Source organism: Podarcis pityusensis (genome assembly GCF_964106645.2).
Source record: "Podarcis pityusensis genome assembly, chromosome: 14".
NCBI lineage: Eukaryota > Metazoa > Chordata > Lepidosauria > Squamata > Lacertidae > Podarcis > Podarcis pityusensis.
This window is the reverse complement of record NC_138039.1, coordinates 27,831,526-27,855,917: the sequence shown is the minus strand read 5'-3', so window position 1 is coordinate 27,855,917 and position 24,392 is coordinate 27,831,526. Positions and strand designations below refer to the sequence as shown.

The following is a 24,392-nucleotide window of genomic DNA, read 5'->3' as shown; positions in this document are numbered from 1 at the left end:
AGCAGACGTTGGCGTAACGCACATAAGCTTCTATCTTGGTTTCAGAATCATAACGGTGGTTATGGGACACATTTTGTTTGAAAGGTCTCTTGATCAAAGCAAGATGCTGTCTGTATTAGGAATTACTCAGATTTCTTCTTTAATTTACTGAATTATTTCTTTTTCAAAAAACTTTTTTAAACTGAATTCTACAGTAGTTTCTATCAATTTGTATCCACCCTTATAGTATACATTGGCAGGGTTCTATCCTTTTGCGAAGTTGATATTGGGGTTTCTATGGAACTTTTTCATCATTAGATGTGATGTTCTTCCTCACCAAATTGCCAAGAGAATGTCTTCATTTCTACAGATTGCCCTTTGTCCTTTTTTTTTCTTCTTTCCTTTTTTAAAGTCCTTTATTTTGCTTTTAGGTTGGCAGTCATGCTCTCTGACATGATCAGTGCATAACAATTCACTAAATACAATGGCAAGAGCAGAAACATCATAAACAATAAATCTCATTAATGGTATTTTCCTTTCTAAATTGCCCTTTGTTTCTGTCCATGCTGAACTTTGTATAATAATGAAACATTTTTATTTTATTTTATTTTATTCAAACAAAATCCCTTCAATACACTTTTACCCATAGATCACCTTTGTTCTTGATAGGTCAAATAGGTTCGTTTACTTTCCCAGTAGAGAACTGGGAGGAAGCTAAGATGAGTTATGTTTTCGCAACAGAATGAAATAACCATGGCCAAGAGTCACAGATTATTTTTTTTTTTTAAGTAAACGTTATTGAATTTTTGTAGAAGTATGTTAGACTATTGTACTGAATGCCACAGAATTGAACACCGGGGTGGGGGGGCAGGGGTTTGGCCTGCATTCCTCAAACAGCTGTGGACTCTTATCACTTTTATTGATTGAAAAACATTTATATAAGGCTTAGTGTTTTAGAAATCTCTGAGCAGTGTGCAGTCTAAAAAATAAACAATCCACCATTAAAAAAATTAAAACAAAAGCCAAATCACAACTTAGGACCAGTAGAACAGCAAATAAAAGCACATCAAAGCAGATAAAAGTGAATAAAACAGAAATTCATTAACAAATAAAACAGGATCTGGGCAAAAAGAAGAGTCTCCGCCAAAATGTCTAAAGCAACGGAAGGCTGCCGCTTCACCTGTGGCAAAGGCAAGGACATTCCTGAAACAATGCTCCAAAGGAGATTTCAATACAGCAGGAGCAAAGTGTGTGTGAAAAAGGAAAAAGTCTAAAATGCCGCTGTGCTAGTTGAGGCCCTAGAGATGCCACTTCCCTCTGCAACTCTTCCTCTGCATGGGCATCACGTTTGTCAGATATATGACCATGTTTATAAATCTGGATGTGAGTAATTTCTGTTACTGCTGAAGAGAGCTGTTAAGCAATTGCAGAAATACCTTCGTGAGGAGGAACTTTGTATTCCCCCCCCCCCACACACACACCGTCCATTCTGTCTCTGGGTAGTGATGGTTGAGGCTGCCTTAATTTGCCGCTCTCTCTTTTTTTATTAACTTTTGATGGTTGGAAGGTTCCTGCACTTAGTCACATCTGAGAGAACTTGGAACAGGTTCTAGAGATGGAGATGCATTTACCTGATGCGTTGTTATTATTCTATGGCTGGGTAGCTTGACTATTAAACCAACAGAATGGGGTTTCATAAAACCTGTATCTCTTTGTAAATGCATGTTTTCCGTGATGCAATAGGACTGCCACTTATAAATAAAACATCTGCAGATCGCACTTCCAACCCTCAGTATATATGTGCGTGTTCGGAAGCTGTAACACCACTCCAGGGTGTAAAGTCATAAAGACGGAGGCCAAGGGGTGAGTGCCTATAGGAACAACGACATAGAGTTATATATCTTTCCAACTACCTGCCCTGAAGTGCTGAGTCCTACTCATGAGACAGTATCTTCTCCCATCCCCCCTTTAATAATTAAAAAAAGGCACAATGGCTTTTTTAAAAAGACTCTTTTTTAATATATATTAAAAAATCAACACTTTCTTCCACATTGCTTTCCCTTCACTGCAAATGGCTTCTGAAGCCTGGCCACTCAGTATTGAAAAGGGCCTCTGACTGTGTTGAGAAGTCTGATTGATGCCCTGCTTGATGCCACAGTCATAGACCCAAAAGTGAAGGGGGATGTTGCTTGTGCAGAGACCCCAACGGCTCTTGCACAGACGTTCCTGGTGCATTGTGTCCTGGATTTTGTTTTGTCATCAGATTCTTCCTTGCTTATGCTCCAGAGATCAGGCCACTTGGACCTAATCAGGACTGCCTTGTTCATGGTGACCCATGACAGGCCCTTCTCAGTGGCAGTTCTGGCAAGTAACTCTGCAGGCATTGGGGTTACCAGAAAGAGAGAAGTGGCAGTAAGTGATCTGGACAGTGGAACAAGGGACGGGCAAGACTTTTGAAAGCTTCATGGATAAAAGAGTCTCTCTCGCTCTCTCTCTCTCTCTCTCTCTCTCTCTGGCTTTGTAATGTTATTGTTATTGAGAGACAATGGATTGTGCCTTCAGGGATGAAGTCCAACCCTCTGCGTTAGGAGCTTCGAAGTTACCTCCCCGGGGCACAAGCTTGGACTGTGTGTATGAAGGTCCTGGGCTGCTCAGACAACAAGACCCCCCTCTCAGCCTCCCTGATGTGGTCCAAAGGAAAGCAGAGCAATATGTTGGGCACCAGCTTGGCTGCAGGAGTTGCCAGAATGAGGCACAACCCAACCATCTTAGGGACTCCACTCTGGATTTATGTAGGGTTTACTCTTTAGCCTTTTCTTCTCCCGAAGATATCCTACAAGGCAGTGGAGATTTAGAGTCAGAGGTTTTCCTTCTCCTAGATGGGCTACCTTCCCAGGTTGATGAGCCCCATCTGCCCCTCACTTCCCTCTGCAGTAAGTGCAGAAACCGCCTTCTTGACCATTGGACCCACAATTAGTGTTGTCTGCTCAATCTGCCAGAGCCTGTCTTCGCATGCAATGGAAGTCCCTAACTCACTCTTAAAAAGCTTCCTCTGATTCTTTGGACTCAAACACACACAAAGAAAAAGAGAGAGAAGAAACAAAGACCAAAAGCACTGTGTACTACCAAATCTTATTTCTGCTGCTGTCCTATTGCATTTCAATCCATTTTAAATGGGGCTTGTGCAGCAAAACCTCCTGGTGGAGTGTGGCCAAGGCCAACTCCTAGTGGAAATGATGCTACTAACTTGGATGGGAGCTGCATCAGGATGGGAGGTTATAATAAACCCTTAAAAACTTGGCTTTCTGAAATGCATATAATAATTTAGCAATCATTAACTGAGAGTGGGAAAAGACGGGAGCTCAGCTATCTTCATTTTGCTTCCACCCTTTAATTATACTAAATTGCCTGCATGGTCCCAATATCTCCAATGGCTAATATCCAGAGAACTGGAAGCATCTATTTTTATCCCTCCTCTCACTGCTCATGAATGACTTACAAATGACCTACAGCAGCTTTCACCAACCTGTCACCTTTCAGGTGCTTTGGACTACAGCTCCCATCAGGCCCAGCCAGCACAGTTCTGCACTCAGCTCTCACCCATGGCGCCTAGAAGCTGTCATCATGTGACAGTGTCCACACCCCAGGAAACAGCTTTGACAGGCCAGCTTCACCAGGTGCAGGTAGCCAATGGGTCTCAAAGAGTGTTCATATAAGTTCCATGTAAACACAAAGCAAAAGACCCTGAAAATCAGTGAGATAATTCACATTGAGCCAAGTGCCTGATAAAATATACAGTGGTACCTCGGGTTACATATGCTTCAGGTTACATACGCTTCAGGTTACAGACTCCACTAACCCAGAAATATTACCTCAGGTTAAGAACTTTGCTTCAGGATGAGAACAGAAATTGTGCTCTGGCAACGCAGCAGCAGCGGGAGGCCCCATTAGCTAAAGTGGTGCTTCAGGTTAAGAACGGTTTCAGGTTAAGAATGGACCTCTGGAACGAATTAAGTACTTAACCCGAGGTACCACTGTCTGACACTTGACTGCAGAACTATCCCACACTTGGACGTGCAAGAACCTATTCTATGTATTTATTATTTTATCCTATTATCCTATTTTTTATTATTATTATTATTATTATTATTATTATTATTATTATTATTTATACCCCGCCCATCTGGCTGGGCTTCCCCAGCCACTCTGGGCGGCTTCCAAAAAATATATTAAAATACTGTAATATATCAAACATTAAAAGCTTCCCTAAACAGAGCTGCCTTCAGATCCCATTCTGCCCTCACAACAGCCCTACAAAGTCTTTTAGGTTGAGAATGTCTGACTGGCCCAAGGTCACCCAGCGAGCTTCATGCCCAAGTCTCCCTGTTCCAAGTCAGTCACTGTCTGCTTCACCACACTTTTCAGATATTTTGCCTGATGAAGACTTCTGTGGAACTTGAAAGCTTGCATCATTCTTGAGCTATTTGAGCAAGTAAAAAAGAGCCATCATTTCATTCATCCTGCATGCTTATAGGTGGGAATCATTTTTAGTTTCTTTAAAGCACTTTTCTGCCTTGATATCAGGATAGAATCCACAAGTTCTCAGAAAAATATGCAAAGATTTGTTTACACTACTGCACCTCCATTTAAAATCTAAATCAGGCTTAGGCTTGGTGGGAGAGTCGCTTTTATCTGATGGAGGTGTGTTCTCCAGGTGTGGCTGAATGCCACAGGAATTCACATGGGACAGGAGGCTATACATTTGTGCACTCCAACCCAGACGCTGTCGATCTCGGCCTCAGTGGCACCGTTTTCCTGAAGCTTTCAGTTCCTAAGCTCTATTTAATGGAATCTATGCATAGTAAGTAACCGGGTCAGAGAGAGGCAGCCTTCCCCTGTTTGAGATCAATCGCTGGCTAATACTTTATCTAGGTCACTTTATTATCTCATGGCAATGCGTTCCCATTCGCCTCCTCCTTTTGTAAGACACACTTCAGCTGTGGGGAAAGTGCGTTATCGCATACATATTAAAAACATATACCCATTCTATCTGTATGTAAATGTGCGAGGCACAGCTGGATATTGCCAAGGAGTTTGATTTACTAATGGTTATTATCTGTTCTCGCTGTTCAGTGGCAGAGAGTGTTTCAGCAAGCATGCTAACATGGAAATTGTCTCCCAGTAGCACCGGCCTGCTTTTGAGAATTGTTTAAAAAGATGGCCCCGTTTTCTGGGGCTTTTGCATGGCTGTGTTTTTTCAGATGCTGTTGCGGTCCCTTGGTGGGTTTCCTAGTGAAGCATGTACTATTGATAGAAAGTTAAGAGCAAACCAGAGTGTTTCTTAAGGCCGTTCCTCATCTGCAGCACCCTCCGCTGCAGGACCCCATCAGCTCAGCCCATAGCAGAATGGCAGCTTAGCCTTCACTCCTCCTCCTCCTCCTCCTCCTCCTCCTTCTCCTCCTCCTCCTCCTCCTTCCTGGTCCCCACAGAAGTCAAGACCTGGCACTCTGGCTCTCTTTTTCTAGCCTCAGTCACAAGGGCTTCCTCTTCTCCCTCCACTCCTACCAAACACTTCCAACGAGGATTCCTGCCAGATTGTGCCCCAGAGAAGCACAGTGCAGCAGTCCAGCATTCACCCATCCCTTGCAGTGCAGGAAGCGAGGTGAGCTGGGAGGGCATCTGAGCAGGAAGCATTGGTGCATGAGATTACAAACGCTGCACCAAATTTTTATGAGGTTTGATTTGTCCTGCAGAAGTTGCCATTTGGGGGTTGGATATGAAAGGATTGGCATTCATAAGCCTTACATTCCACTACACACACACACACACACACACACACACACACACACACACTGTAGTCCTTGTTTCTTTGAATTTGCTTCAGTGCCTTGTTTTTTTAATTTGAAAAGGCTCCTTCACTGCAGGATCCCAGCCAGTCAGGGATCACATAGTGAACAGCATCACCCTCACTCTACATGCAAGTGGAGAAGGAAAGGAGGCTCATCTCCATTGTCCTGTATAACTGGGACAGCATTCCTTTCCTTGCTGCACTGGTGGCTTCATTGGACACCAGCCCCCTGCCCTGCCCCAGCAAAACAGGCTGTTATCCCAAAGCAATAAAGCTGTAACAAAATAGAATGGCTGTATCTATATCCAGCTATATGATTTGCAAAATATATCCAGTTTTTACAAAAACACTGGGAAATAGTTGCAATTCTATGATATTCTATGATGTGCAATAATGTTGCAGATGCAGCCTTTGTTTAGATTTGGTTACAGGAAAGATTGTGTATTTCTAGCTAGTTGTTTGTTCCTTTTTACTGTATTTTTAAAAATATTCCTCTTCTGTCTTTTTATATAGTGGGAATCCCAACCTACCCAAATGCAGTTAGCTTCCCTTTAAAACCACTAGGGGAAGTCCTTGAAGTGATGTATCCCCTGCCTACTATTAAAACTTTGTAGTTGCATAAATTATCTGACCACCAAGGTTGGTAACTAAATTTGCAATATGTACGGTGCTTGCAAGTAATAGTTTTCAACTCCTAGGTGCCATGGTGTAATTACAGGACAGAGGAGCCTGTTTTTTTTATTATTATGCAGGCCAATTCATCAAGTGACAGGAATCAGCAATTGAACCCCTTAGGTCAGAGAAAGAGTCCTTTGCTATCTTGCTCCATCTTTGCATGTAAACATTTCTAACTGATGTGGCAGAATTAGGGTGTGGAACTGAGTGCTAGAAAGAGCTCTCTCCCCCCCCCCCAACCCTTCAGAGTTCATACAGGCCTGCAGACTGCTAGAGGAGTCTTTGTGGCAGGACAACGTTCTCCATACCAGTGCATAATGATTGCTGATCACATAATGCCACCAGAATGAAAAGACTAAAGTTAAATCCCAACTTTTAAAATCTGTGAATTATGTTATAATTAATCAACTGATACATTCACATCCGATCATTGCTGTTGTTGCTGTTTGGTTTTAGGGTTTTTTATTTGCTTACGCTAGTAAAACATGTGTTATCAGCTTGAACTAAAAACATAAGAAAACAGAAAAATAGCCACACTTGCTGTTGTCCCTTTTTGGACTTCTCTACAAGATCAGATTTGTGCAACTGAAACCCAGCCATGGCTGTGCAGCCACTTCATTGTGCATTAGTATTGCCTGCATAGTGAAGCTGTAGGCTGATTTATTCCTCTCAAGCAGTTAGACTTATCTGCAGCACATGATAAGGTTACTTTTTCTCTATTGTTTATTATTTGTGCCCTTTCCTTCAAGATAAATATTCCAGCGTGTCATAATGAAAGACAAAACAATCAGTTAAAAATACAGCCACATTAAAACTTAAACAAAAGCAGCATAAAACAAATTTGACAAGGAGTAAATCTACTGAAAGGTCTGTGGAAAAAACCAAGTATTTCCCTTGACACCAGGAAGGTAAGGCAGGCATCAGGCAAGCTTTCCGGTTGAGAGTGTTCAATGGTAGGGGGCCACCACGAAGAAGGCCCTTTTCCCAGAAGCCACCCACTGTCTGAAAGGGCTTTCCACATTCACTGAAAGTTGAAAGCTGTTTTTCCTGAATGAAGGACACCACCATTTCCCCATGTGTCCTTTGGTAATGTTTACGAAGATCCATGTGCCAATATTTGAACTGATACAGAAAAGTCAACACTTACTTGTTAATCTAGGACATAGTCCTCAGGAGGGATTCCTCCTACGCAGGTCCCAGTGCGGAGAACAATGTTTGCCTTCAAGTCCCTTAATGATACATCTAAAAAGATAAAAATAAACATTCAACTGGAACAGGATGGATTGAATTGGCAGTTACTAATTGCAGAGGGACAAAGATGGGCATTTCCCCTTTGCGTTAAAATAAACCCTGTCCATGATGGGTCTACAGTTCTCATTGGGTAATATAAATATTAAATAAATGTCTGTACAATGCTATGCCTTTGAAAGAATATTCCTGAGTGCAAATTTAGGGCTGTGGGATGATTCTCTTATTCTGTAAGGGATGTAGTAATGGGATTGGTCCACCTTTAAAACATTCCTAAAATGGGTGCATCTATGGCTATGAAGCATTTTCTGTTTCATAGGGGACTATGAGAAACTGGTTTGTGCGTGCCCAGGATTTGTGGGAGGAGCTCCTGATCTTCTTTTAAATAACTCCAGAAGCACTTTCTTCTCATTTGTAGAGTTGCCGAAATTACGTCTTAAGTATTTCTGCTTAAGAGAGCCTATGCCGAACAGCTCTTAATTGGATTTTCATGGTGATTGACAGCATTTCATTATGACAGTAACTTTCTTTGGCTAGACTGCCACAAACCTTGTTTGGATTCTCTCTTTCTCTTCCCCCCACCCCCCAGTTCTCCATCAAAGCTCATTTTTATCCCTGAATTCCCGGTGGCGCAATCGCAATTGTGAAAGAGCCTTTTAGCACCTTTGTTGTCTCCATCCCTGGTGGTGATTGGACCCAGCTGGTTGTAGAGAAGAGAATGCCCTTCTCACAAAGCGACTCTGTCTCCTGTCTCCGCAGTTTCAATAATTTTAAGAGCTCCGAAACCTGTTGAGGATTCGAAGTAGCTTTAGATGTGGAATGAGTGTTAAGTATTAGTTATCGGGAGATTAGGGCCCCGGGGACGGCGGGAGATAAACAACCACAATTAAGGCAAAATCTGCCATAGTAAACAAATTTTAGCTGAAACAGATGCCCCGACCCATTTGGGGGGATTGATTTGAGGGTGACGAGGAATCGATTTTTGTCTCATTTACACTTTGCAAAACCCCATCGTGATAAGCTGGGAGGATAAATATTTCATACACTCCTGATTTTAGTTAATTTTTTCCCTTCCTAGCACCTCACAGTGGGTCTGCTCTCTGCTAACGGTGACCAGGCCTAAGTTTATCCTGCATTCACACGGAGCAACTAATTGGCTATGAAGGGCCCCTGTGTTTAAATGGGCTTGACAGGAATTTAAATTTTGCTTCAATCAACCTCTGTGTTTGCAGCCTGCTCCACTTTCTAATTTTTAAATTAAACATTGATTTTAAAGAAAGAAATACAAAGAAGGCAGGCAGGCTCAGGCTTCACTTCTCTTAAGTTCCTTGTTTTTTTACCTTCCATTGAAGGTAAGGCAACCAGCACCACAAAGGCAGTGTTTCTTAAAGCAAGTGCAAGAGAAGAAAGATGGGGACACCTCTGCAGACCTGCCCATGTTAGAGGAGCACAATTAGACTCTGGGCTTAAATATTGGAGGGGCTGGTTATTTAGATAAAAGTGTGTAGTTCCTTAAAATGTGGTGAGCCAGCTTCACTGTGTTTGGGGCCCCTGCTGCCTGCTCATTCAGTTGAAAGGCCCTGGGTTTCTGCATCCATGACCCATTTGTGTGCTTGCCAGCGGCAACTGGTTGGCCATTGTGGGAACAGGATGGTGGATGAGACAGGCTTTTAGTCTGATCCAGGCACCAAGATATTATCTCACTGGAAGAGGTGCTGGTACACAAAGTTCTTAACACACACACTGGTAATTTTAAAATAATAATGAAGTGTAGCTGGTGCTTTTACTGCCCAGAGAAAGCAACTTCCAAAATAGCATGGTTTTTTTGTGTGTGTTTTTGGCTGTGTTCCAGTCATTCTCTCCCTCGCTCAAATGCTTCGTCTTCTGCTGCTCCTGAGACAATAACATTAGTGTGGTGATCCAGATAGCCAATGTTTCCCCCAACTGACCTGGCCTAATCTGCCTTTGCAATTTGGAGAGCTGTATTTGACTTCTCCGGAAGTAACCTTAAATTGTAATCTTGTAAGAATTCCAGCATTGTATCCTTCACTCCTTCTCCTAATGAGGTTATGACCAAATGCTCATTATAATTGCTTTAGACTCCTTTTAATTTTCAAGCTTATTAATCATAAGAAGAGTTATTTAAAATTGCATAAATTAATCTTAGATTAAAAGCCCATCAAAGCCTCAAAACAATTAAGAATAAGTAGGATTTCCCTGGGGCAGCAAGTTTTATTTTAATAGTGTAGCCAGGTGGATATCAGAACATTTGAAGTGTGGGGATGATTAATGTTTGCAGCGATTTTGTGGAAGAGATTTTAAAATGGCAACTCTCAAAGCCTCATCTTGAGCTTTCCGTACAATTCAAAGCTATTGCCTCTCATGTACACTAATGAACATTTTAATTACAGTGTGTGACAGGGCACTGAACCGTGCAAGAGGCCACCTTCACCATTTTAAAATGGCAGTGGAAGGAAGCTGGTGGATCTCTGGCTGCTAAGAGCATTCCTATTAGTCTGAAAAATGGCAGACATCCAGTCTTCTGAAGAATGTTGTGTAACCAAAAAGCTTGCACTTTGACTTTTTTGCACAATGACAAAAGGGTTGTGTCTCATGTGCTCTTTTCCTGCATTACTACCAGTTGCTGGAAAGGGAAGCAGGTGGCGCTGTGGGTTAAACCACAGAGCCTAGGACTTGCCGATCAGAAGGTTGGTGGTTCGAATCCCCGCAACGGGGTGAGCTCCTGCTGCTTGGTCCCAGCTCCTGCCAACCTAGCATTTCAAAAGCACGAAGTGCAAGTAGATAAATAGGTACCGCTCTGGCGGGAAGGTAAACGGCGTTTCCGTGCGCTGCTCTGGTTCACCAGAAGTGGCTTAGTCATGCCGGCCACATGACCCGGAAGCTGTACGCTGGCTCCCCCAGTCAATAATGCGAGATGAGCGCCGCAACCCCAGAGTCGTCCGCGACTGGTCAGGGGTCCCTTTACCTTTACCCTTACCAGTTGCTGGAAGCCACAGGAGGGGAGAGGGCTCTTGTGCTTGGGTCCTGCATGTGGGTCCCCCATTAGGGCATCTCGCTGGCTACTGTGAGAAGAGGGTGCTGGACTAAATGGGCCATTAGTGTGATCTAGCAAAGCTCTTCTTTTGTTCTTACCATGGGCAAGCTCAGCAAAAAAACCTCTTCATTGAACCAAGAACCATTGAAGTCTGTTCTTGGCTGCGTTGTCATACCTTATAACGCTGACTTTTACTGTTTAACCTTTGTGTAATGTCAGCTGGGCAATAGAGATGCATGCAAGGTGCAGAAGTGAGATGGACCTGCCCCGGTCACATTAAGAGAGCAGTTGGGAACTGACAATGAGTCATGGAGATGTTTGGAGGAAGTCTAGGGGCAGTGACAAAGTGAGGCTCAGGAAACAAATTGCTAAAAATATTTTTGATTTTGAGGAAGGGCTTGAATGATGAGAAGTGGCTTGATGAACAAAGTGTGTCCGGACATGCTATAGCCAGATGGAGAAGGATTTCAGAAGCATAGAGACAGAAGTTTGGAGAGGACGTAGCGGCAGGATGTTGACAACAGATCGGCTGGTGAAAGTCGCTGCCATCAGAGGTGCCTCCAAGGCAGTAGAAGAATTTACTCCTGCATGTACGTAGTGAACATTCAGATTTGTATCAGGAGCCCTTTCACAAGAGGTTCAACCAACTAATCAAGAGAGAATGAAGACCAACTGCTATTGGCAGCTTAGCAGGAAAGGACAGTAGTGACAAAAATGTGTCAGGATTAAGCCAAAGAATCTTGATGGCGACTTTCAGGCAGAGAGGACCAAGTGAGCGCAATGTTTTGTTAAATGAAAACTGTTTACACCGCGCCATTGCACAGAAACTACTAAAGTCTCGTTTTTAAATACCTCCAGATAAAGCTGCTCTGTTCTTCTTCTTTTTCCAGTGAGAAGTCTCACAATTGCATGCTAAGCTGTGAGAAGAATCTTTTTACCAATCAGGCCCTGTAGCCATATTTATTTTATCTCTTTGCTTTCCTCCTGTGCAGGCACTATGTGTTTTCCTCTCTCTTTTTCCTCTGTGCTGTCCTGACTGGCGTCCTGACCAGCGAGCGTGCAGTGCCCCCAGCCCTAATGTGCCGTTAACGATAGGTTAATGTACAGTATAATGTTTGCCGGGCTCTGGGTTCATTACACTTCTGAGTGCAAGGTCTTTCTGCAGAGTGCCCATGTTCCCATTGCATTATATCATGCAATAAAAACACCCTTTTAATATCACACACTAATAAACTGTACTTGAAGTGCCATCTGAGGGCACCACCATCCTTCCTAATAAGGTTGCCTCCAAGTAGAACAGTTAGGATCTTCCATTTTATTTTATTGTTCTGGATTGAGATGCTTCCTGCATTTAATGGAAATGCCATTGTCCCCTTTGCTCTGATATTATAGGTAAATTGTCAGCTCAGTTTTTGCCTTTGCTCAGCATTTATTGGCAATTGTTAGTCCTGTTTTCAAAGCCCACATTGTCCATGCACACCACTGAGTGTCTTTGGGAATGTCAAGAACTCCTCAGCCGGGCTTTTGATAGTGTGAAGACGGTGGGATTGTATAGCACCCCCTGTTACAACATATGCAGAGTGGTTGCCAAATCCAGGACTTATGTTCAAGATGCTGGTTGTGACCTTTTAAAGTCTTAAGCAGCTTGTTCCACCCTAGCTAAGGGAATGCATTTCCCTAAATGAGCGCCCACATCCTTTATGAAATGGGGGGGGGGGGGCTGCCCTAGATTCCCTTACATAGAGAAATGCAATCTGCTTGGCTTAGAAGCAGGGCCTTCTTTTTGGTGACTCCAGCCTCGCCCTGAGGTCTGACTGGTGTGAGGGGTATTTTAAGAGAAACATCAAGGGAAGACCTTTCTTTTGTAGGCACATGGTTTGTTTCCCCTCCATTTTGTAATAAGTCTCCAATTTTACACATGCAGGTTTTAATAAAGGTGCTTTGAATGTGCTGTGATATGTAATAAACCACTTTGGTGTTTCATATTAAGCAAATACTGCATTTGCATGTTTTAATCCAAATGTTTAGTTTCATGTGCAGATTAGTCCCGTCTATAAAAATATTGAAGATGCAAAAAAGAAGGAAAGATACTAATCTACAATGTAATAAATGCAAAAATACAGAAAGGAAAGCTTTTCGAATGAACTGTCAATAAGAATAAAAGCAGCAGCAGCATCCTTAAATAAAGCCAACTCTCATCCAACACCAGACGCCAGGAAAAGCTGTTACATATGAAAATGTTTTATCCCACGGGCCAAAGTCATGCCAGGTGGGTTCCTCCAGGTGACCTCTCTCAGCTCCTGGAAGGCAGAAAATGGAGCAACACAGTGTCACTTTGTTGGTAATATTTCATGTTTGGGATAGTTCATCCACAGGCAGGGCAGAGAATTAAGCATTGATGTTCCCTTGGGGAAGTATAACACCCAAGGGTAGGGAGAAACCCAAGGAGGCAAATAGTCCGTAGTGGGTTACTTGGAAGTCATTACTAAACAAAGTCAGATAGTTTGAACTACATCATTCACATCTATCAATAGGTGTTCATCTTTGAAAGGGTTAATCTTCCTGCAGAAGCCCAGTGGCTTAAAAAAAGGCAGCCCTTCTCAAGAAAATGAGATGTGACAAGTTCATTTAAAATGCCCGGTTTGTCATTGTTTATCTCATTTTCAGAGTTGGCAGAGAAAATTAGGCTGGCTGACACTCACCCACATCCATCCCCAGGCCTCTTCGACCTGACCTTTCGCTGGACTGAATCTCTTAACCACACACACACACACAGAGAGAGAGAGAGAGAGAGAGAGAGAGAACTTTCCCCAGAGTCTTTTAAGTTGTTCTAAATGAGGTGTTTGGGCCATCACTCTGTCTAGGCTTTGATCCCAGGGTAAACTAGAAGAAATTTTTTAGGGGAGAAATTGCAATATTTTTATCTACTTGAATGTGGCTTGGCAGAATAATCAGTGTGTGTTGCTACCTTGTTCTCAGTGTAGTGAGCGTGCCCATTTTCTATGTGTAAGAACTTAGTGGCCAAGGAGAATGGAAACAAGATGGACAGAAGTGAATGGGACACTTATTTCTTAACAAATATTTAAGTCTTTAGCTGTACATCATCCTTTCTTCCTAAATCTCCCTGTTGTCCTGGAACTACTATTAGCACACAACCTCTGTAGATGGTGTTACTCCTCTTGGTGCTAGGAGTTATATTCCACCCAACACTGTTTTCTTGGTTTGGATCAGGTGATGGTACAACAGAACAGGAATGGCTAACCTGTGGCCCTCTATATGTTTTTCAACTACAAGTCCCATCATCCCCAGCCACCAATCAGGGCTGAGGGGAGTTGTGGTCCAACAACATCTGGAGGGTCACAGGTTCCTCATCCATGTCTCAGAACTTTTGCAACAAGAAATCTGGGCAGAGCTTAGTTACAGGAAGAGGAGGAGCCATCCTTTTAAATTAAGCCATATATATATATATATATATATATATATATATATATATATTCAACCTTTCATGTGTCGCAGCCCTGTCAGTGCTGGAGCTGAGTGGACAGAGTACTGAACAGCAAGGGAGCTGGCTGACCAGTCACTTTAAAAAAAAACTTTTGTACCAGCAGCTTCCAGAGATCAGTGGGTGTCGACTCCTGAAGATTCTGCATTCAGGGGTTCTCTCTTCAGGAGTAATATTATGGAAAGGAAGGCTTTGTGCTAGCAGGTGGGAACTTCACCTTTAGTGTAGGCTAGATTGACTAGGTTTGTGAAGATGGAGCTGGGGGGAGATTAAGGAGAGAGTGACGGATCTAGCAGGCTGCACTAGAGGCAACAGGGCAAGCTCAAAATGTAAATGGCATGGATTTGGGCCATGTGAAAATAGAGTGGAGGGCTAGGAGAATAAGATTAGGAAAACGAAATTGAGAGTTACCTGTTTCAAACCAGGGAGAAGCTCACAGTGACCTGGGGGGTAGAATACTCTCTGAGAGTATTCTTGGCATTCAACCCTAATTCTAGCCCCCAGGTCACTGTGAGCACCTGAGAGAAAGCTTCACCAAAATGAATTGTTGGTGGTCTGGCATACCAGCTATTGGACAAATGGATGGCTCTAGCTACCCAGAAACAAGAGAAAAAGCTGTGATGGGGAACCGTAAGCGTACAAGACTTCTTAGGGTCCCCTTGAACCCTGCATGGTGTGGTTCCCCAAGCAAGCAACCGGGGTTCTCCTTGAACCATCCCAAGCCTCTACAGGTTTTTGAAATAACCTTTTCTTAACATGCAAAGGAGGTCACAGGGATGGGCCCCCTAGCTCTGCTCCCTCACTGTTTTCATTTCAGAGGGCAAGCTTCTGAAATGGGGAGCTACTCAGGAGAAGCCTAAGCCCAATAGAAGAGGACAGCTGGTTACACCATATTCCTTCTGTTGTGCTGCCTAATAAGCCTTCCACTTTGCTCAGCCACATGCAGAGCCAAGTGTTAGGAATCAAGGCACTAGCAGGAACACTTGGGGTTAAGCAAGGCAAAATGGTCTTGGTAGCACTTTAGGTAACAGGGCTTGCGGTGAGGATCCTCATCTTCCTGAGGAAGGCTGCTCTGAATCCAGCTCCAGAGACTGATGGGTCCTGACCCCACACCAAGCCAATAATTCAAGGTCACCTCTTGTCTGAGGAAGTGTTTGCTACAAGAGAAAACACATTTCAAGCTTCCGTGCATTTACATTTCTGCAACATTACCTTGCAAAATGAAGGGAGTCAATAGAGGGATATTTAAGTACCAAAGGTTTGCTGCCATCTGGTTTTGGACCAATATTGCTCAAGGATAAAGTGGATCCCATCGATGCCAGCAACGTTCATTTGTTGCTGAAATGCGCAAGGAGCAAAATCCTGTTGGAATGCACATCTTTCCTCCTCCCTTTTTCCCATTATGTCCTTCCCTGCTTCTGTGTGCCTTGTGTATTTGTTTCTTCTTTCCTTAGGAATGAGAGTGTCTGGTTAACAAATGGGTTCTGTCTCTTTCTAACAGCCTGGAACTTCATTATACCTGCACAAACTGCCAGCTCCATTTCTGATGTAGTTGGCTTGCTTCTTCCCCCACCCCCCACTTCATTCCCCCCTCTAGCTGTATCTCTGGTTACCTCCTACCGTCTCCCTTGTCTTCCGCCTCAGTGGAATCCATTCAACAGTGGGGAAAACACTGAAGCAAGTGTTTTGGTCTGCCTTTTTCTTTCTGCCTTCCTAGCATCCTTACCTCCAACCTCTGCTTTTGCTTTCTATGACTCTACCCACTTGGAAAAAGGCTCTTCCTTATGTCTAGGACCACTCTGGCATGCAAAACTTTATGATATCCCCCAAAAGCCTACAAATCCCTCCAGATCTACAGTTTTGCAAATGCTGCTGAATTCATCTTGTGCTATCATCTCCCTATTGCTTCTACATCAGCTTCAAATATGTGGTTAGGAATGTATCTTTATTATTATTATTATTATTATTATTATTATTATTGCCAACAACACCCGTTTCCATGTTACTACCAGTGCTGTCTAACCTTTGTTTATACCCAGGAGTGTGAGACAGGATCTAACAGTTCTGAAAATGAGAGTTGGGTTTGTATATACAGAACATTGGTCCATCTAATTCAGTATTGTATGTACCAGCAGTTCCCAAACCCCCGCCGCCCCCCAGTAAACCACTTGAAAATTGCTGGTGGTCTTGGCAGACTATTTAATGATTTTTCTGCCTGTCGTAGCCGTTGTATTACAATTCGAATTCAATGGAATTACAATAAAATACAATATAAGAAAGAAAAGAAGCAATAAAATACTATCAATTAACAATGTGAATATTCAGTGTGATGGATGTGCCATCTCCCATCTTGGTGGTACGTGTTTGGAAACCCCTGATCTGCGCTGCAGTAGTTGTCCAGAGTTTCAAGGGAGGAGCTTTCCCCAGCCCTACCTGGAAATGCCAAGGAAAAAGCCTGGCATCTTCTGGATGCATAGCATGTACTCCATCCCTGAGCTATAGCTCACTTCCAAAGGAATGTGGGAAGCTACCGTATATTAGACCAGGCTGTTTCACCTAATACAGCCCATTGTGATCAACTCTGATTGGCGTTAGCTCTCCAGGTCTTTCCTATTGCCTGCTCTGTGATCCTTTCTTAACTGGAGGTATCGGGGATTAAACCAGGGACCTTCTGCATTTTTTATCACCGTGCTCAGACCCTTCCCCATGGGAAGTTTCTATAGATTGGGGTGGCATTAACAGTAAGTAAAAGCTTGTTTTTGAAGCTATTCCCCACCACCACCCAAAAACAATTACCATAGAGGCCAGAATATAAGCCACACCTTTAAAATTGGGGGGGGGGGGAGAAAAGACAATACCCAAATATAAGCCGCTCCCTTAAAATTCTGCAGGCACTCACACCCATTCCGTTTTACTGTATGTCTGTTTCAGCAGCGATATTGTAAAAGCCAAATTTTGTAAGGTCGTGAATTTAAGTCGCGCTTTAACTTTTCACGGAATTTGGAAAAGAAGTGTGGCTTATATTTAGGCCAATATGGTGCAGGTCCAACTGAGCAGAGCTTGTTCCACAAAAGCAGCAGGTCTCCACCCTTTCTCTGCACCTCCCTCCTAGGAACTGAGTTTGCAACAGGGTGCGAAATGAGCTTAAGCCCTGGCCCTCCTGCTTTCAGGTTAACTCCTGCAGCCCAGTGCCTCTTCCATTCTTCCACACAGCAACTGCATGCCTAGAGCTCCCAGACACCATTTTGTTTCCAGATTTCCTTGCTGTCTCTCTTGCTGTGGCTAATCCTGAGCAAGGCAAGTTTCTTTTTTCAACTGGTGTGAGATGGGTTTTTTCCACAGCAGGGAGCTTCTCCGCTGTAAAGGAGATTCATGGTAGAAACTGTCTGACTTTGTTTAATGGCTGGTTTTACTGGCCCAGTGTGCGTGTGCTCTCTCTTTTTTTGTCTCTGGGATCTTGATTTGTTTCCCTCTCAATTCTTCCTTGACCTTCCTCGTTTGCCAGTTTTGTTTGTGGCTGACTTATTTAAAAGGCCAGGCAGGTAATTGTAGGTTTTATTGTGAATAAGGACATTTGTTCCTTTCCTCCAGGGATCTCCAAGAGTTTTACAAACACTTAAGTGAATTTAACCTCATGGCATTCTGTGAAGTCAGTGAGAGTAATTACTGTAAGGCACTTGGATACTGGAAGACTAAGCACCAGGCTTGACCAGGAAGTTATTGGAGGAGGAGCAAGTTTTGGCCCTGATAAATGCCCAAATTAGACAATCTGAAAAATAATGCAAATATTCAAATTTCCACTTCCTAATTCCTGTAGTCACATCTTACTGTGTTTAGCAGCAATTAAGGGAATATGAGGAAAGAGGAAGTCAATGTGTACAGGGGAGGAAAGATGTTCGCATCGCTGTCAGTCAAAAGGGGAGGAGCATGCAATTCCTAGGATGGTGGTGATTGGGCAATGGAAGAGCGGCAAATCTGTTTCATAGAAAGATTCATATTGCAGAAATGGTGCAAATTTAGAACGAACCTAAAAATATTTTGGTGTCTTTGTACCATCCACAACCATCCATTTGTCCCACTTCCATCTTCAGCTGCGTTTTGCTTATTGCATCATCACCACCCTTTTGATTATTATATTTCCATGTTCTCTTGAAGGGTTTGGGGCCATATTACTCTGCCTGCACCAATTTGCAGTGTTACCTCTGGTACGAACTTAATGCGTTCCGGAGGTCCTTTCTTAAGCTGAAACCGTTCTTATCCTGAGGCGTGCTTTCACTAATGGGGTCTCCTGCTGCATGCGTGCCTCTGGCACGCGATTTCCATTTGCATCCTGGGGCAAAGTTCACAACCAGGAGCAGCTACTTCCAGGTTAGCAGAGCTCGTAACCAGAAGCATTCGTAACCAGAGGTACCACTGTATTTGTTGCAGCTGGCTATGGCTATTAAGAAGCAAAGTTTCAACATCTCCCTTCGACCATTGATGAAGTTCGTGCAATTATTCCAAAGTACAGCGTCAACTTGACTTTTCCCTTTGTTATTCTTTGCTTTTGTGTTACTTGTGTGAGGCTGGAGCTCTGTGCCAGTGGGTGACTTTTGAAAAAGGAGGTTTCAAGGCTTCTAGCCGCTAATCTCAGAGCAGGGAAATGCCTCAAAGGGAGGCATTCTGCACATGTTCAGTTGCACACCCTTCTTTCTAATTACTTCATGCATCATAAAGCTCACATCAGTGCAGCTGTTGAACAGAGCACAGAATGCAGGATCTGGTAGCTCCTGCAAAGCTCTCAAGAGCTGTGTTCCTTTCTGTAAAACAAGTGCCTTCCCTCATAGTAACTAACTGAAAAGCGTAACTGTTGCATTCCATGGAGTCCATGGAGGCTGCAGGGAGCTCCCAGGAAAGAAGAGAGGGAACTTCCGCACTCAGCCATATGCCTCAATGGTCTCCACTTTCTGTCCCTGCCACAGCCCATCTCAGTAATTGCCAGTCTGAGGAGAAGATGTAATCTAAATTAATATTGGGAAGCTGTGGCAGCAATCTGGTAATGCCTAAAGCAAAAATACAGGATGGTAATAAACACCTGGGAAAGGTGTGTGTTTGCCTTCTGCCCTTCGACTGGACTGGAAAACAAGCATTTTTCCCCCTGTAATGTTTTTCTCTCCTTTTCAGATTGGACCTTTACAAAAGAAAGACACTGATTTATAGGTTTTTTTAAAAACTTTAAAACAATATTCTCCACGGAAAAGAAAAACATCTGAGGCCATAGTTTGGGTGGGGGTAGAATACTAGCCTTGCAATCAGAAGGCCCCTGATTCAGTCCAGAAACCCTCCAGTTAAAACAGATCTTGAGTAGCAATACCTGGTGATCCTTGTGTGTTTCGTACATTCATTCAGTGCTACTTGCTGGGAATCACAAGTAGGGAGCATGCTGCCTTGGCACTCAGGTCCTCCTTTTGGGCATCTGGTTAGCCACTGTGAGACTAGGATGCTGGACTAGGTGGTCCACTGGCTCAATCCAGCTGCAGGGCTCTTCTTATATTCTTAGATGCTTGATTCTGTTGGTTGAGTCCATCTCTGCTTCTTTTCAGGGCCACCTCTTCATCGTCCAGTACAATGATGGGAATGCTGAGGTCGTCTCCATGTGGGTCTGCCGGATGTTAGAGGAGAGGCGTTCGCAGCAGCAACAGCAGCAGCAGCAGGGATCTCAGTGAGCCAAAGGGATGCTGAATGTCCAAAGGACTCTGGTGTCATCCAAAGCCCATGCGGGTTTTTTATGCTTTGGCAGGAGACTTTGATGAAGGCATGGTGACTTTTTTATTCAAGAAATACCTTCCCCTCCCCTCCCCCATTATCATCACACTGTTTCCTGAAACATTAAGAAAATATTATATATTTTATTAAACTTACTGTATATTTCTTGGCTTCAGAGTATTTTATACATCTTTTACTAGCTTAAAAGCAGTCCATGGGTGGGGTGGATGAATTGATGGGCATGAATTTAACTGTCCTGTGGACTCAATCATATCTCCTTTAGTCTTTTTATTTTTAACACCAAAAATGAGTTGAAATGGACCAGGCAGGGGAAATAATTATGTTGGAAGAATAACCGGTATCAGTCACAGGATGTGTGCTAAATTTGTACTCATTAGAGAAGTGTGTGCTGTTCATCAAAGCAACCCCAAGAGCAGCTCTCAATACAGGAAAATGAGGACATTGTGCAATGTGTCCTCTTTTAGTGGGATAATATAATGGAGGTTGGGATTTACTTGGCTTTACCAGTAGGAACACAACCAAAGGTCTCCATTCCCACATTGTCCATCCTGGTGTATGTGGATATATGAATTCATTCACCCAAGAGGCAAGGTGAGACAAATGCCTTGGGCGGCAGGATCCATAAGGGCAGCAGATCATACCTCTAAGGAATGTAGCTGCAGTGGCAGTGTCGCCTGTGGCACGCTCATTGGAAGGTAGATCTACCACCTCGTCACCAGCGGGCCCCCCCCAACTGCCTCAGTGGCTTCTTTGTGAACAGCAGGCATTGCTGGTCTCCTCCCACCCCTAGGGAGGAAATGGGAGCTTCCCTCTGGTGTCTCCTAGACTCTGCACTCACCAGCATGATTCAGAGCGGGTCCCTTTTCCATGATGGCCTTTGATTCCCATTTCAACCATCAGGGAAGGTTGATTTGATTCCCTCCCTTGTTCCCAAGGTAGATCTTCACTCCCCCCGCCCTTGTTCCTGATGTAGAACTTTGTTACCCCATTGCTCCTGATGTAGATCTTCACTGGCCCAGGGTATGGGGGGAGGTGCCCACCATTTTATGGTTCTTCTCAATTGCCAAAATGTCTTGGGCCCACTTTTCCACTTTTGTTGCCCAGATTCGTTTTCTAATTTTGAGGCTGTTTTAGTAGACCAGTGTTTTAATTTAAAATGTATTTTTAAAGTCTTATAATTTGTTTATTTATCAAGGTTGTGTTGTTTTTTGGAAATTCTTCGGGAGATTTCTCAAAAGTCCAGTGACTTGGAAGACTGTATGATAGCCAACAAAAGTGTTTACACTGAGGTGGCTATTTCTGATGCACTGTCACTTAAAAACCTGAAGAGGATCATAAAAAAAAGCTTGGGAGTACACCAGTCCCTTGTACTGAGGAGTTTCTGCTGAACAATTACAAATCCTAACCATTACTTCAGAGGTAGACTGGAAAATACTTTGCTTCCTTCCTTGGAGGGATCATCAATCTTCAGGTGAAGGATAGAGATTGCAGGCATGAACTTATAGACTAAAGTTTGTCTTAATTGCTCCAATGTCACAACCTCTCTGGCAGATAACAGTACAATGAATGACTCGATGTGACCGGTAGCTGCAGGTGCTTTTTGCTAAAAGTGAGACAAATTTCTTTCCTTTGAGCCAACTGAGCTGAGGCAGTTCTTTCATTTATTTATTTCCCAGCATTTTTTTTGCATATACCTCCCCTGTATAAAAGGTGTTTGTGTTAAAATTAGTCTCAAAGTCCATAAAAAAAGAATTCTCCTTTTGCCTTCATTTACACAAATATATATATGTGAAAGATCTTTATCTTTAGCCCAAAGGGTCATGCCGTTTTGACCCATTGGTTTCCATTTATCAGCCCATACATCAGAGACTGATAAAGGATGCAAATAGATGGTCTAGGCTTGTTGCAAGTGATGAAGAGTGTGGGTTCTAAATGTCTCAATTAGCAATTCTAGAGAGAAGGTGGTGGCGTGGTTAAAAATAAGCTTTTGGACTTGACCATAATTCATAGTAATTAATTAGCCATTTGCTCAACCATCCCTTCATCTAGCTTGCATTAACCCCTTTTCTAAATGTGTAAAATCTACCTGCATGTACACAGAGCAATTACATCTATGGACACACAATTACTGAGGATCACATGGATCAGTTTGACCTACATTTATGTCATGCCAATTTTCTTTGTGAATTGGCCCTCTATTAACACCCACACAACCACCCGCAAAAAAAAGGACTGCAGAATAAGGGCCACATCATACATCTCCATTGGCAGAATAGTGTAGAGATAACAATGAATGGAATGGACATGAATCTCAACTCATTTATTACACCCAGCTCTTCCCCCAAAGAGCTCGGAGCACCTTGCTTAGGGTTCCCAGGCAATCTCTCATCCAGACAGCTTATGAAACCAACAGACTTCTTTCATTTAGCTTTCAGTAGTGCAACTGTTATATGTGCCTTTGGACCATTCTCTGGCCCCTCCTTGGGTAACGTGGAAGAGAATGGAAGTATGGTGACCTGTGTCAACAGCCTCTGCACATAGAACCATTCTCCCTTGTTCCCCAGAAGTGCTGTATGTACACTATCAAATTTGGTTTCATGTTTCTTCATGTATCACATGAGCTACTTAAGGTCACTAGAGCCAAATGCTTCAAGACTCCTATTTAACTTTGTTCTGCTATTAAATCTACTCAAAGAAAAGGACAACAAAGCAGAGGAAATTAGCTTTCGGTGGCCTTGGGTTGTCATGAAGATGCTGAAATGCTTGGATGTTTCAGGATAAAACACACAGCTGATGAAACAGAACTTGAGCTCAGCTCAGCTCAGCTAGGATTGAACTGTCTATACCTGTCCTCAGATATCTTCCTAATTCTTTGCACATTCCTGGTGGAGGCAGAAAGAAACTTGGCACTTTGGGAGACACATGTGTCAAGGCTTTATATGGTGAGCCACTACTATGGGATCATTTCCCAGCAGTTTCCATATAGTTGGTGTAGTGTGTAAACAAACCATAATTCTCAAGTGCTTCACATGAAAGATGACAATGTTTAATAGTTGCTGGGGAAGGGAAGAAGGACACCCCCAAATATTTGTTTTAAATGAGTATTCCATTATGTGTCTGTACCTGCAAGGGACAAGTTGAAATTTGACAATACATCAAGTGCAATTATTGGTGGGAGATCTTTCCAACCTTCGCTGGGCCTTGGTTTCAGCTGTCTTCAACAGTGGCCAAATCACAATTCCTGAAAAGCTCAGAGTGCTCCATTATCTGTGTTTTCCTTCCGTAGTACACATAGACAGAAACAATCCCTCCCATCCTTCTTAGATATCCCATTGGCTTTTAAGGACGCTTGTTACAAAAAGGATCAGACATCTCTATTCATTTGTTCACTTGGGGTCGTTCCTCAGGAGCACCCAAAACTCTTGACTAGTATGGGATCCATAAGTAACCACAACAAATGCTCTTCAATTATACTTTCTCCTTTTTGGTCATTTCCTAATATATCCAAGAGCAGTCCTTTGGACCATGCTGTGAATTTACTCTCCACTGAAACCTTTTTCCAACCCACAACAAAACCTGGAATGGCATCCCCTGTTAAGTATCAATAAATTTCAGCAGATCAAAATGGCTGATAATGTGGGTTTTTCATTTTGAGCAAAAGTAGTTTGCTCAACCGTTCTTGTTACATATCTACCAATGTACGTATGGTGAGGTTTTCTACCACATCATGTATTGCTTTATCAGCCCTGCACCCATCTTAGATCAATGCCCCAAATAGCTGTTGCCTTCAACGCTTTTGCCTTCCAAGAGAAAGCTGGCAGGAGATGAAGGCATTGTCTACTGTGCCCTGATCTGGTACTGAGTATCACTAATGTGGACTAGAACCCGCACTTCTCACAAATTGTGCAAGGGGGAGGGAATTAATGCACCCTTCTGTTTCTTTCTAATCTTGGAAAGGCAATCTCATATGCAGCTTACACAGAAGTGGGATGTTAGTGGCTCATAAGTAAAGCACATTTTGGATTGGAGTCACCAGGGGAATTTTTATCCACAATCCAAATTAGTTGAAGTGTGGCTGTGTCTAAAAATGTACTCCCAAGAAAGACATTCTGGGATATAGATAGATAGATAGATAGATAGATAGATAGATAGACAGATATGCTCTGTCTTCCCTGAAGACCCAAATGTCTGCAATTTGGCCTTGTTGTTTTTCAGAGCAGGGTGCTGGCAAAGTGTCATTCTTCCTTTCCTCAAAAGTACTTTGAAAAAGCTCTCTTGGTGTGCAGATTTATTGGCAGAGAAAACAATTCATGAAACAG

General features: G+C 43.1%; 1 protein-coding gene across 7 annotated transcripts in view; it reads left to right on the top strand.

The window, feature by feature from the left end:
* MAP2K5 (mitogen-activated protein kinase kinase 5) overlaps window positions 1-20,217 on the top strand; it is a 125,689-nt gene extending 105,472 nt beyond the window's left edge. For all 7 annotated transcript variants that reach the window (XM_080982181.1, XM_080982178.1, XM_080982182.1 and 4 more), the window contains one exon: window positions 19,890-20,217. In XM_080982181.1, coding sequence (XP_080838307.1) covers window positions 19,890-20,012 — 123 coding nt within the window. In that variant the 3' untranslated portion in view covers window positions 20,013-20,217. The remainder of the gene's footprint in view (window positions 1-19,889) is intronic.
* The last annotated feature ends 4,175 nt before the right edge of the window (window positions 20,218-24,392 follow it).